Genomic DNA, 14,461 nt, shown 5'->3' on the forward strand with positions numbered 1-14,461 from the left:
CGCTCATCGTTCGCGCAAGTGCAAGTGCCGGCAGATACGAGATACGCGCGTGTAAAGACGCGAGTTATTTGCGTTGGGGAATCGAAGCTTGTCGGCGAGCGTGAATTAACCGAGGCCTGAGCGAGATAGAGATAGAGACGAAGATTGAGAGATACACCTGCCATTCGCACATCACCCATCCGTTACACCAACGACAAGAACGCTCCTCTAATTCCCATTCACACTAATCCGCGTAACCGTGCCGTACGAAAGGAATCTCGGGGATTTGATGCATATAAATTAGACAACGAGCGCGCGGTTAATTAACGGTTCCGGCTCCGGTTAACGATAGATTAGGCAGCGACGTTTACGATAATCCGATGGAGATGGCCGCTTCCTAAGGTTCCTAAGGTCTGTAAGGTTGGTGAACGCGAGACTCCGAGCCGCTCCTCGGCGTTCCTCGCCCCACACTCGATTCGATGCAGTCGCGGGAGAAAACATCGCGGGCAATGTACGAAACGCACGAAGTCGCTTAGCGCGCTCATCACACGAGACCGCCATCACGCGAAACGAACGGACGCGAGAGCGATTCGGGGCGCAAGAACAGATTCGGTCCTGGCGGGAAGACCGAGCTAAAGGCGAACGGGACGGGAAGACGAACGGCGAGCAGACGTTCGGGGACGGGCGAGAGGGTGAGAGGGAGGGTGGCAGGGGAGGCAGGGAGAAAAGATCGAGAGGCGCACCTGTCCTTCTGTACATCAGCCGTCCGTCATCCGGGCGACAGATCGACTCTGTCGGTGCGTCCGGCCGTTCTCCACCGTTCTCCTCCGTGCACTTGCTGCGTATACCACGTGGCATCGCACTTATTTACGTTGACACAATATTTATTAGGACGGATCGGTGAGTCGGCCGTTCGCATCATTCGCGCGCGGCCCGCCAAGCCTACTATTTCGGGAGCGTCCTCCCTCTTTCTCGTCTTCGCGGTCGTCTTCTCGAAGAAGACGACGACGACGAAGACGAAGACGACGACGGCGATAGCGATGACGATGACGATGACGACGGCAGACTAGCCCAGGCGTTTCACGAGAGACATCCACTCCTCTTTGGGATTAAGACGCGAACTGGTCACGCGCCTTATTTTCTTCTTGCCTGTTCGAGGCGCGCCGGATGCGCCGCCGCTTCTCACTCCGCCAATTGCATCCCACGTTCAACGCCCGTCACGGAAGTTTTTATTTCGGGCTGTGACGGCGATCAGACGGGCACATCGTTTATCTACGTACGTCTTGCATCACGTTCCCCAACTGCGGATAATCGCGTTTCGATAGAGCGAGCCAGACCGAGACGCGCGCATCTACCTCGCGAATCTTCTCGGCTGCTCCTCACGGCGCGAGCTATCATTTGAAGATGATTATCATTCATATGCATAAGGTGTCATTTTCTTTTTGATGTGCTCAACGAGCACGTCAACATCCTCGTGTCATTCTCGAATGAGGAAACGACCTCGATGAAACGGATATTTAAAACAAGACTTAATTGTGTTATATTATTATAATTATACTAACCAAAACAAAAATTATCTACATTTATGTAATACGTCTCTTATGTCACGTGCTTGATTATCGACGTTAGCTCGTTTCAACAGTTTTGTGATTATTGTCAGCGTACGTCAACTTTCCCAGCGAAAGATGAAGAAATCGCGCGATGTGGTTCGCTCTTTGTGCTGCCACCGGTACCCGGAAAGAAGTGGATATTCGAGGTTCGCGACGCCACTTCGCGCGAGAGGAGGATATGACAGAGGCTGTGTAAACGCGGCGATAACCGGACGGATCGACACCAGCTGCTCTATGTTTGTTGCCGGTTCTATAAATAGGCCAGTCAACTCCCCTTTCTCCCCATCGCGCTCGTGCTCGCGAGCGCGCGTTCCGCCGCCGCCCGTCCCGCCACCACCGTCACCTTCGTGCTCTTTCTCTTCCTCGCGCGATGCTTGAGAGATGTTACTTTGCTGACAATTATTGTTGTCACGGCCTCCGCTCCGGCAGTCGGTAACAGGACTGACACTTCGAAAGGCAGCGTGACGGAAAGCGCAAGAAAGAGCGGCGGAGCGCGAGAAGGGACCGGCTCGCATAGTCAGCTCGAACGAAGAGAGAGAGACAGACAGAAAGCGAGAGAGAGAAGAAGGTGGCAGGGTGACGAACGAGGGGGGGAGGAGAAGAGTGATGGATATCGTGATGAAGGCGTCCTCCTGTCACCTCCCGCCACACCCCCGCTCTTCCGCGGCGGCCGCGCCGCACCGCGCTCTTGCACGGCTTCTCTCTTCGGGCCACGTCCGGTTCGAGACGCTGCCAGAATTGCGTGCGAGGGGCCACCGGGCTAAGAGAAAGAATCGAATGCGAAAGCCCAGACAGCCAGCTCGGGAATCACAAAAGCGACCGTTGCGTAAACGATTTAATCGAGTCGCTTATCACTCAGCGAGATCTGCAAAACCCAACGTTGACCAATGACATTTTGTTTAGCAATATATTGGGTCAATCAAAAAGTTTGATTCGAGTTTTGCGTCAGTTTTACTTTATTGTATTCAGTGGAAACAGATTCATTGACCAAGTGATCGCCATTGTTGTCTACGACGTAAATTACCAACATTGTTGTATGCGTTACATATAAATTGATCCGAAAAATTGAGAGTCGAGCCGGACTTTGTGACTGATCCGATATAAACTTAATTCGAAGGGCACGTTAATCCTCCGTTTCTGTCTTTTTATTCCTGTTCTCGTGTAAACCTTGCTCTTGTCTGGCTGTCTAGCTCGTCGATTACCGCTCGCAAGAATTTTATTTCTTCTGAGAAGACCATTTCAGTGTGACGTGTGTTATGCATGTACGTTGAAGGCCCATGTATCGTTTGATCTGCTTGGCTGGTAGCATCATCGCTCGAATACTCGACGTAATGACAACTCTCACGTATCGGCGCTCGTCCGCTCGCTCGCTCGCTCGCGCGCGAGATGACAAGAATTAATCCTCGGCGATCCGAATCGTCTTGCCGTGGCACCGTCGACCGAACCCGGCGATATTTCGAGCCTGGAAAAGTCCGTTAATTTCCGTTCCCGGTGGTAATATATCACGATAAGCCGCGCGACGTCCGTGCGCGACGTCGTGCGCGCCGTTAAGGGCTAAAGAGAGAAATAAACGCGACGCAATCCACCGCGTCGGAATATTAATCGCGCTCCTCACCGATCCCGACTTTCGCCTAATGTAAAACGCCGTGGGGACGGATGCTACTAACGAAGAGCGAAACGAGTTCGCGGATTTCGCCTTCCTGAGCAGCGGGAGCAGCGACGCATCGATCATCACTGTCGCCTGTTGCGCGATTGGACGGACGGACCGACAGACGGACGGTCGTTCGGTCGTTCGTTCGTTCATTCGTTCGGTCTTACCGGACGTGCACACCGTCCATCCATCATTCAGTCGTCGTACCTGCATCTACGGACTCATCTTCGGCGCCTCCGTGTGCGCGCGCGCGCGCGCGAGCGAGCATTAATACCGTTCCACGAAGAACGCGCGAGACGATTAGCTCGATCGGCCTGCTATATTTCGGGCCGCGTCGTAAATTATTTCGCGCGGCCGCATTAAATTTATCGCGACGAGATGCTCGGGGACCAGTTCCGAGAGGCAGGCGTATATACATGCGACGAGTGCCACTTAGCCGGCGAACTTTTATTTGCCATCGAGACCGCGATTGACGCGGCGCGGCCGGATTTTTCGTCCCTTGCACTGCCGGACACGCCGGAGGCGAACGCGCTCGGAAATTCTCGAAAATTGATACATATCCGATTGCGGGGTGCATATATTTCTCCCGCGTTAAGGGCGATACGATATTAATAACGTTTCACCCGGCCCCGCTGTGGAATTGTGGCGCAAGAAAGGCAAAACCGCGCGAGGCGCGAGGTGGTTAACGCACACACCGTGTGCAGTATTTCACAAATCAATATTTTTTAGATACAATATAAGCACGAAATCGCGAGAAGATATTTAGACGACAGCTCTTTCATGGAATATTTCATCAGCCTCAACTTTTCCGCGCGAGCTGTTTTATTTTCCGCAGTAAATGCGTGACTTGCGTCATGTCACCGCGTATCTAACGCAGGATTAACAAGCGTATTTTCAAGTTGTTCGCGCGAGATAAACAATGTTCATATGTAATATCGTTTCGCAGTTGTCTCCATATATATTACGCCACCGTTTCAGTTACGCGCCGGTTGACTGACGTGAATCTGCATTGTGCACGTACTTCGGGCACTTTTAATCGCTACATTTGAGAGACGTTACGAAGATTAACGCCTCTGAAGAGTCGACGGACATTGCGGCGGGGCGGGAGGGAAGGAGGAAGGAGACGTCGCGACTGACAACGTCGAAAAATATCTTCTACCCCGGGCAGGTTATTCGTCGAGGGAGTCCTCACGGCGTGATATACACTTGTGCAAGGACTGTCACTAAAATATGAACGTTAATAACCCGTACACGCGTACGAGCGAGCGAGCGGCTTGCCAAAACGTCAGCCTTTTTTCGCGAGGCGCAGAGCTTTCGCGTCGCCGGACCTCCTGTCCATCACTCACCGTCTTCTGCCCGGGGTGTTATCCCGCCCGCCACCCCGCTACCGCGGATCACTCGCCATCCGAGATCTCGGTGGATCTTTACGCTTCTGTGCCTCGCTGCTGCGACGTTGGCCCGACGTCCAATCGCGCGCGGGGACAATTCGCACTCGCGCCAGAACGAATTAATACTGGCGAGCCCACTCACCCTTGTCGGATCAAAGCGTGCGTCGAAAGATCAAAAACTGAGAGAGAGAGAGCAGATTTTCTTTTTTATTTTGCAAATTGCGTGAGACGCTCGCGATTCGTGACGACGAAACGCATTGAACTTCATTGATCCCCCCGGATTGATGCCCGGAAGAGATCAGTCTGAACGAGTGAACGAACCGACGCGAAATTATCGCGGCTTGCGTGGGACAGGTATCTATTTATGTTGAGGATTAAATGCGTAACGGCTGATTGAAATTCGCGTTTATTCATCTATTAAAATCAACCGTTGTGAGATACGCGCGTTATTCCCATCATTAACAGCGCGGGCTATAAAATATCGCGGTACCGGGGAGATTTATGCCGCTGCCGTTAATTAACCGGTCGCGGTAGTCTTAGACGGCACAGTACAGATTCAACTTTGATTTTTCCCTCAATACACCGCGGATACTTAAACCGCAATCTTTTTTCTCCGCGCGTCTATCCTGTAGCACGTGACGAGCGTTATCAGTCATCACGTCGAAGTGTGTATCAGGATCATGAATAAAACTGCACGCAGGAGCGTTAATCGGGCGAGTGTTAATTAGTCGTTACGTCGTGATCGTTAATAGTAAATTATGAGTAATTAATGGCGGACTTATCGGCGGCGTGGATCAGCGAAAGAGGTGGACTTTGATTTAGCAATTTATGTGCGCGATGCGCGCGTTGCGAGTAACGTGCCGTCATCCGGACACGGTAAGAGCGCGCGCGTGTAGCGCGCGAATGATTGCCAGCGGGGTGATAAAGTCCTCACGATCGGTCTCCACGATAAATAATCACTCGGTTGTGCGATACCTTCACCCCCGCCGCAGTAATTTATCGCCACGCGCGCGAACGCGCGCGGTTAGACGCGTTGCATCGCCATCGCGAGTATCTCTCCGGTGTTGCTCCTTATCTGCTGTATCGGTGATATTGTATCGCACGGCGCACATAAATATATTTGTTCCTTTTTTTCTTTGGCCTCGGATAGACAACGAATAATAGATCCGACAATGTTAGTTGGGCCTTCGTTATTAAAAATAGAAGAAGGATTTCTCTTGGAGACTATTCTGTAACACGAGACGAGTAAATTTAAGGGCATCGACAGTCTCGTGATTTATAAAAGCTGGGGGGATTGCCGATCGTCGGAAGATAGTCGGAGCTATCAAGGTTTTCGTCGAGATTGTTGCTAGAGACTGGCTTTGGTTCATGACGCGTACCAGTCGAATCAACGGATGTTAGTCGCGTGGCAGCCAGAACGTCCTATAGACGTCAGATTTCGTAGTGCTCCGGCGGACGAAATGAAAAGCTTCGCGAACGAAGCTCCATGGATTGCGGCGCGTAATATTCGCGGCAGCACGCCGCGCGATTTTGTTACCGTGACAATTTCGCCGCGGAAACACCGGCCCCGAAAATCCAAGATCTCCGAGCTCGGTATTTCAAGGCGAGCAGGGCACAGAGGAGGTAGAGACGGGGTAACTTGAAAGAGTAGCTGGAAGGCGGACGCACGAAGGTGGTAGAGAGAGAGAGAGAAAGAGAGGAGACGCGCAAAGATTTCGAGTACACGTAGAGAAGGCGACGGCAGCAGGGAAAAGCAATCGGGCGACGCGGATTCGGGGTTTTCACAGCCCTTGTCGATCGCGCGAGATTGAACGAGGCGTGTCCAAGTGCCGCGACTGCGGAATATCCGTGGAAAATTGAAGGAGAGCGTGCTCCATGCGGATTCCGCCTCTAACGACGCTTTCGCTTCCGCGCAGATCACTTTTTAAACGGTTCACCGTGTGCCGTTCACGGAGGCGTTGTCGACCGTTTCTAATTTACAGGCGATAAGTTGGCCAGGGAAAACGATCTATTAATGTTTCCGTGAATATGCGTCATATGTTCGGCTGAATAGCCCGAATTAAAATTTGTAAACGTCCGTGTCGGACAAGCATAATTAATCAGGAATACCAGCGCCTTTGATAACTGTCGAATGTCCAAAGAGGAAGGGTATCCTTTTCGTTTACCCTTATCCTAGTCACACCTCTCCAGTTGCATGGTTAATGGCCACGAACCATCAATGTCGTCAGCAAGTTCTTTTGATGAAGGCCACCTCGAGAATTGTACATATAGAAGACGTGGGTTCTGATCGGGAACGCGTTTACGATGACGCGAGTAGCAGCGGAGAAACGCAGCGACGCTTCCACGCCGTGGTAGGGGAAATTCGACAGACTGATGGAGTGAGTGTTGACTTAGGATAACAGTCGCCTCATCAGTCAATCAGTCAGGTAGACAACGGTAGGAAGGTACTCCGTCTTCGGTTGGAGCCTGTCGTCTTGTTCTGTTCCTAAAGAACACCTAAGTGAGTCACGAATCTGACCACCTGACATTCAAGGGACTCGAGATCGAGGGCCAGAATGGAAAGGGAGAGGGAGAGAAAGAAAAAAAAAAGATGATGAGACGAGTCGAAGGGATCGAATGCTAAAGAAGTCTGTTTGTGGTCCAGATACCGAGCGCGTTGATCTCATTTTCTGGACGTCTTTTTTTTCACGCATCATTAACTCGAGACATTTATTTACAGGAGGCGAACAATTAGCGTGCTTAAGTTTTCTCCTAAGAACACCGTGGATTCTTCTGCAGCTTGAAATCGTGGATTCCGTCACTCGGACAGACACACCGAACCGCCTTATTTCGTTACGTCACGATAATTTATCGTCAGTTATCCCGTGCGTGACGATAGTTTAAACATATTTCAGACGTCCCAGATAATAATCGCCTTTGCTCAAACTCTTCGAACAAGAGCGACATTCTTCTCCGGTCGCTGCGCAGCGCGACCCTTCCAATCGATCTGAAAAATCTGGATCATCACTTGAGGAAGTCGTAAATCAACGTCTTGTATCTCTCGAATGCGGATTGAGTATGAGGCTTTCAAAGCCGGTTGCTCCGAGAGAAGGAATCGCAGAGGGGGCAAAGGGAGGGAGAGAGGGGTGCGCCGGAGGAGCGAGAGGGAGCGAAAGAGACACGGAAAGAAGGACAGAAGGCACGCGCGAGGGAGCGAGGTGGAGAATGAAGAGGAGGTGGAGGAGCAAGAGGAGGAGGAGGAGGTGCGGAGGAGGAAGGAGAAAACGGATTCACCCGTCAGTCACTCTCTGGCAGACCGCGAGAGAATCACAATGCGAGGCCTCCCTCTTCTCGCCGTCCCTTCTGTCCGCCCGTCCGTTCGTCCGTCTGTCTGCCTGTCCATCCGTTCGTCTCTTCGTCTGCCTCCTGTCACTCTCCCCGCCAGCCTTCCGACGGTTCTCGCATCAGAAATTCATCTCCTCTCCTGTCCTCCTCCGGGTTCTCCTTTTGTTCCTTCCCTGCCGCCGCCGCCGCCGTCGCTGCCGCAGCCGCCGGCTTGTTATTATGTACTGTTTTATTGCCGGGACGCTCGCTAAAGTTCGACCCGATTACTCGCCCCGGTGAGGCATCCGCGCGGCGAGTAGCTACTCGCCGAGCGAGATCCGCGCCTCCTCTCGGAATACTCGCTCCGGAGATAACCAGAGAGAGCACCACGCGCGCGCGGAATGGTGCTACTTATCAAAGATCCGTCTCGGAAGGCGTCCCCGAGCCCGACGTGAAGAAGAGACGAGAAATTAACTTCGTGCCCGGCGCGCGCAAACTCGAGCGGATTTTTTCGCGGGGGGATCTTTTCTGATGTGCGCGCGCGGGCCCTACATTCTGTAACATGGCGGTTATGTAATTACCTGATATCCACCCCGACGGCCTGTCTGACAATGAGGAACGAAGAGCAAAAGCGGCGGGACGCCTTACACGTGGTAGCTCGCGCGCGGTTAATTGCAAACGCCTAATACATCGCGCCCGGGCAGCGAAGAAGATTTCTCCGAGAAATCTTGCCCGATACGTGACGCTTCCTTCATCCAGCTTCCGTAGCGATCGGTGTCCGCTATCCGCGCTTTAACGTGACACTGACGTATTTATTTTTTATGTCACGAGTAATTATTAAGCACGCTTTTAGTCGCCTTTCCTTTTAGGATGCGGTACACGCTGTTGTAACGTTGACATGTATTTTTAATCGCGCCCCCGAACCCGCCCTGTAATTGTAAATCATATTTGCGCAAAGAGCGCAGCACCACTCGGCTATCTTACGTCGCTTTCAGTGCGCTGCCGCTATGCAGATCAGGTTTCTGGCAAACAATTAAACAGACACCTCGCGTTATAAATTTTCTTACTGGGTGAACGTTCGGCGTAGATGCTAATTACGAGCAAACGTAACTGATTTACCGCGCTGATTGCGCGTAAATCACTAGAGTACACAAGCTGACACTAGTGCGGATGCTTATGCACGCGAAAATTTACGTCTCACTCACGACTGCAATTTATGAACATGCATCCAAAGAATCCCAGTCTTAACACTTTATTTTTCGTTCTGTCATTTGTAAGGCTTACCGCGTCTCATCCCGGCGTCTCGTTCCGCCTTCACACGTCTAACAATGACAAATCGCTTTCTGGAAAAATGGCTTTAAAAGAATACATTTTTGTAAATTGATGAAAACTAATTCTCTCTCTCTCTCTCTCTCTCTCTCTCTCTCTCTTTGAAGTTAAACAAATTACTTGAACTGTTACTTCATACAACGTGACGAAACGCTAATAGTTGTTGATCGCAAGTGCAATTCTACTGATCTGAGGACTTTCTTGTACATCTCTCACTATAATTCGCGCGCGATACTGAAATTTATTTCCACACACTTCTGAGGATAATTAATCTCTCTCGACCAACATCCGCGACGTAAATTCAATTAATTAAAATCGACGCAGCCCCCTTTCACAAGACGTTCTCGAAGCCGCGCGACTGCGCTGGGATTTACCAGCAATTAGCAATCGCCGATCGTCCGCGCGAGCGTGACTGGCCAGCTTGTTGTTCGGCCTTACGACTAGCTCTCTCGCGAGATGCGGTTAATACGTTGCTACACTGGTACTAGTTGGCTATTGGTACATTACCAACATGTGTACGCCAATATATGCAGGTGTCTGCTATCTATATCCCGAGCTCATCCCGCGCAGGTTCAACCGAAGAAAGGCACGACACAAAGGAGCAATGGGAGAATCAGCAACGGAGAACGCAGAGCAACACATCCGTGAAAGGGAAGGGTGAGGGCGGATGGTGGAGATGAGGGAAAAATCGGGGCAGATCGGTAACGGGCTAGAAAGGCGGATGCTTCGCCGATAAGACTAATTATTGTTGCGGACCGAGCGGTAGGCGCGTATTGGCGCAGAACCGAGCCGAATAGCACAGCAGATAGCGCAGGATCCGCTCTCCGGCCGGAGATCGCGCTTCTTTCTAACGTGCAACGGAGTCCCGAGTGAGTCAAGGACAGAAGGAACGGATATCGGCCGGTAGCATCTCGCCGAGTGTCAAGACTCGGCCGCTTTTAAGCTCGGTACGCCACGCTCCCCCTCGCCGTGCTCGCTGGCGTATCTTTACCGGCGGCCCACGTCCTGGATATGCGATCCGGTGCGGTCCTTGTTAGCGGTCTGCCAATAGGGCCTCGCACGAACTCCGCTCGTGCGAGCATTTGCATCCCGGCGTGCCCGATGTCGGCATCCGATCGATTCCGATCGCCGCGACGGGGTACCCTCGATGCCGCCGTGGGCCCCCCGATGACCTCCGTCATTACGGCTGCACCGTCCGCTGCATCGTCGGAAGAGTCGTAACAGTTATTAAAGCAGTGACAACTGCTAATATCGCATGACTTTAGAGCGTAGTGAACTAATCGCGGCAGGCAGGCACAATCACGTGAAGTCGTAACAGATTTCATTAATTAACGCGGATAACGGTTCTCCTGACGAACGCGTTACGTGACCGGCGACTCTTCCGGTGTGCTGTCGCACGTATATTGCGCGTTGAGATCGAGTCAGGACGCCACGCGCTATTTCACGCGAGCGGAACGACGCTCGTTGAAATCTCTGAGCAGAGATTTCGGCGCGGTGCAGCGGATTGATATCCCAGAGCTTCGGTCCGGTGTTATACTTTGGGCATCCGGCGCGTAAAGAACGGGGGACCAGGTGAGGAGGACGCGGACACACGGCCACGCAAGACGCAAGGGGTCTGCACGGGGTTTGCCGCGCGAGGTGAACCGAAAGGGTGAAGAGACGGAGACTGTGCTGGTAGCGGGCGGGGCTGTGCGCTGGTGGTCCGCCCGCTCGGTTCCTCGACTTCTTGCATTCCCCTCTTCGATACGCGGACCCCGGATCCGAGCCGATCCTCGAGGGTCTCCTCCTTTTATCTCCTCTCGTCTCTCGTCGTCGACATCGTCGTCGTCCTCGCCGTGCACGTCCTACACCGTCCTACCGGCCGGTCCTGACCGGATCGGCCAGCCAGTCGCCTCCGTCGAATGGTCCACGCCAGGATCCCGGAGAGTCGCCCCGCCGGAGAGACAATGGACAATGGGGACATAAATCTGCGTAATTAGTTGCTGATGCTCCCGCGGATCAATGTGCGATCTCTTTTCTCTCCCTCTTCCGTGGCCTGTCCGCGAACAAACGATCGTTTGGTTGGTCACTCGGCAAAGTAGGACGGTGCTCCTGGTTGTGTCCCCACCCTCTATGAGGGGAGGTGTGCTGCTTCCACCTTCCGCCTCTCTCTCCCTCTGTTCCTCTTTCTCTCTCGTTCGCTCACCCTGCTCACGCTTCACTTGGCGATTGCTCCTCGCAACCGAGGACACGGCACTCCCTTCTTCAAAGAGGACATGCAAGGGAGCAAGATGGCGACCAGGAGGATTCCACGCTGGTGTCGAGCATTTATGTCCGGGTACTGTCTCGAGCTTATTTTTGTTACTTGTCAGAGAGCTGACCGATCGTGATTTAATGAGGATCTTGTTGTGCGCACGATCTTGGCGCTTAGATCGTGAGCAAACCGTCTTTTGAGAGACTTCGTCAAACGAGATCTCTGAAAAAATGTGCAGCCCGCGACTTCTCGTTAAGTATCTGTTGACTGTCTGAGATCAGGTCGCGTTCTCAGACGCACAATCGCGACGTTCATTACCAGGGGCTCAAATGGAAACGATTTGATTAAAACTCATAATGCAGATGATGGAACTCCTTGTCCCACTACACAATACCTCGACGTCGGCAACGACGACGTATCCGGCGTAGCTCGCATTTTCTCTTTCTTCTTCTTCCTCTTGGCTGGCGTATTCGTCGTTGTCGTCGTCGCCGTCGTTCGCCGTCGCCGTCGTTGTCGTCGTCGCCGTCGCTGTCGTCGGGAAAGGCTGATAAATGAACCGATAGTGCCATTGTGTTACTCGCCATCTAAACCTTTATATCACTCCTAGGTACTTAGCTTCGTCATTTCTCAGTATCTCCACTCCTAGGTCGTACGTTCTTCTCTGCTCTCCCACCAAGATACGGCGGGTGACAGAAGGATTTGATTCGCATCCTACATCAAGGATATTCGTGCAGAAGAGACGCCGCGTGAGTCCTCGTTCTCGTCGACTGACACACTGATAGCGCGTTTTATTTATTTAATTCCGAGATTTCTCAATGATACGTAATCGACGCGATTAAAAAAAATATCAAGCTTTCGTCATATGACGCAATTGCATGGGAAAATGATAGAATTTTGTCATTCTTTCATGGTATTATTCTGTTTTCAAGCGTAATAGAAAATTCGTTGATCAGACATGGTGATATCTAAATTGCTAATTTGTCACCGTGAGATAGGCTGTTATATAAATCTGTTATATAAATAACGAGATATCGACGTTCTGCCCTATAAATATGTAACGGGAATGTGATGGCATGCCCTTATTTTGCGACATGTAGCATGTTGATTTTGGTAGAATGATCTTTTCTGTCAAAGTGTTTCCGCAATTGATAGTGATGAGTAACCCGATTGTATCATCTGTTTCAGGGGAGGACGGCGTCGAAGGCTCTGCGCCCGGTACAGACCTCCAAGGCGAGGAGGGAGAAGCCGTGGAAGAGGATGGTCCCATTAGCCCTAGCGAGAGAGGTAGCGCCTCCGCTGCAAAGGAGGACGAGGATGCCGAGGGAACAGACGACGAAGATGAAGAGGAGGCATCGCCACCTACGCCACCACCTTCTGCCACCTCAAGGTTAAATCCGACCATCCTGAGAGACGCGGGGCCTCCGGACAGGTAAATTTTGTAATACTTGCATCATCTATTTTTCGCACATCCAATCATTTTGTGTTTCATCTGTATTATTATAAACATACATGCGTAAAAATATGGACATTACGTCCACACGAGGAATGTAAGAAGACGGCGATGCTAAACGTTTCCGTGACTCGTGCTCAACGGCGATTTACCGGCGCGCTCGCGCAAATCAGCCGCGAACAGTCGCGCGAGTAATCTCTCGGCGCAAATGCAAATCACACGGTGGTCGTAGAAGCGACGGATATGATGGCGGCTATGTCAGAAACGCGCATCTAAATTTCGATCAATGTTGCTCGTCGGAAAATTACTGGCCGGTACTCCGTCCGAAGCGAGCGGGCGGGCGAGTCAGCACGCTCGCAATAAAGCGCCTCAAATCATCGCGCGTGCCGCGCCGACGCGACGTCGCGAGCTTTGATGTTCGCCGTCGTCGGGCGCCCCTTGTGTGTACACGGTTCGTCGTTGTTTAAGAGCAACAAATCGTCACGGAGGCCTCTCTCGTAAACGTAAACGCGTGTATGCGCGAGGTAAGCGTCGGCGGCGGGGTTAAGCAGCAACAGCCGAGCAGAGCAGAGCGGAGCGGTGCGAGCGAGGCCCGGATAGGGATAAATAAGCCGGTGTCAGAGTTGATATCGGTTGCTGCCGCGCGCGACGTCACACGGCTAATAGAGATAGGCACGTGTTACACATCGTCCCACACCACGACGACCCCACTAGCAACGCGCTACCGCCTAACCAGGGGTGGCGGTGGCGCTCCCGCCTCTCTACACCCGCGCCGCGCCGCGCCGACCCCCAAAAACTTCCCCTGCATGCGTGGCAGCGGTCCCCTTTCATCTCGCGGCACGCATTCGGCATTCAGTCAGGAACAGTCAGTTACGAGCGAGCCGTCGACAGGAACGCCGCTGTGCCGCGCCGCGCCGCGCCGGGCCGCGCATCGCATCGCACCGCACCGCACCGAGCCGAGCAGAGCCGAGCCGAGCGGAGCTGTGCCATGCCGCGACGCGACAGCCAACCCTGCCATTGTGACAGCCGCGTTGGCTCTGAGCGTTCCGGGCCACGTGCTCCCTTCCGACAGCAGCCGATCTTCAGCGTTGATGACGTCTCGATAGGTATCGATCGTTCTCCTGCACGCGGCGATTTAGACCGAACCGCGCGCGGTTCCTCTCGCGAGCGGAATGTCTAACGCATCGGAGCGTGTTAATTAATGATAATTTGTCACGAGATCCGTTACCTTTACTCAAAGGTAGGAAAGAGAAGGAGCACTCGCGACTCACGTAAACGCGTGTTAAATCAACAAATAATTTATCTTAAAGTGTTTTCATTTCTGATGTCGATAACGCGCGGTAATAGTCAGTCGTGTCCGGCTGCACGTCTGTCGCGTATATTCACACCGGTTCATGTTGTTCATGTGCAGTGCGTGTCTCGCGTGTACACGCCAGTAACGACAGACGTTTCCAAGCGTGAATTATCCATCGCCGTTAGCAGCGCGCAACGTTCCTAGGTTCTATCTATCACGCGAGA

At 52.5% G+C, this 14,461-nt stretch overlaps 1 protein-coding gene across 4 annotated transcripts in view; it reads left to right on the forward strand.

Annotated features, from left to right (window-relative positions):
* The window catches only part of LOC105280344 (protein tiptop), a 142,776-nt gene that overhangs the window by 121,247 nt on the left and 7,068 nt on the right, over positions 1-14,461 (forward strand). For all 4 annotated transcript variants that reach the window (XM_011340831.2, XM_011340835.3, XM_011340832.3 and 1 more), the window contains one exon: positions 12,679-12,922. In XM_011340831.2, coding sequence (XP_011339133.1) covers positions 12,679-12,922 — 244 coding nt within the window. The remainder of the gene's footprint in view (positions 1-12,678; positions 12,923-14,461) is intronic.

Source organism: Ooceraea biroi, chromosome 1 (assembly GCF_003672135.1).
Source record: "Ooceraea biroi isolate clonal line C1 chromosome 1, Obir_v5.4, whole genome shotgun sequence".
Lineage (NCBI taxonomy): Eukaryota > Metazoa > Arthropoda > Insecta > Hymenoptera > Formicidae > Ooceraea > Ooceraea biroi.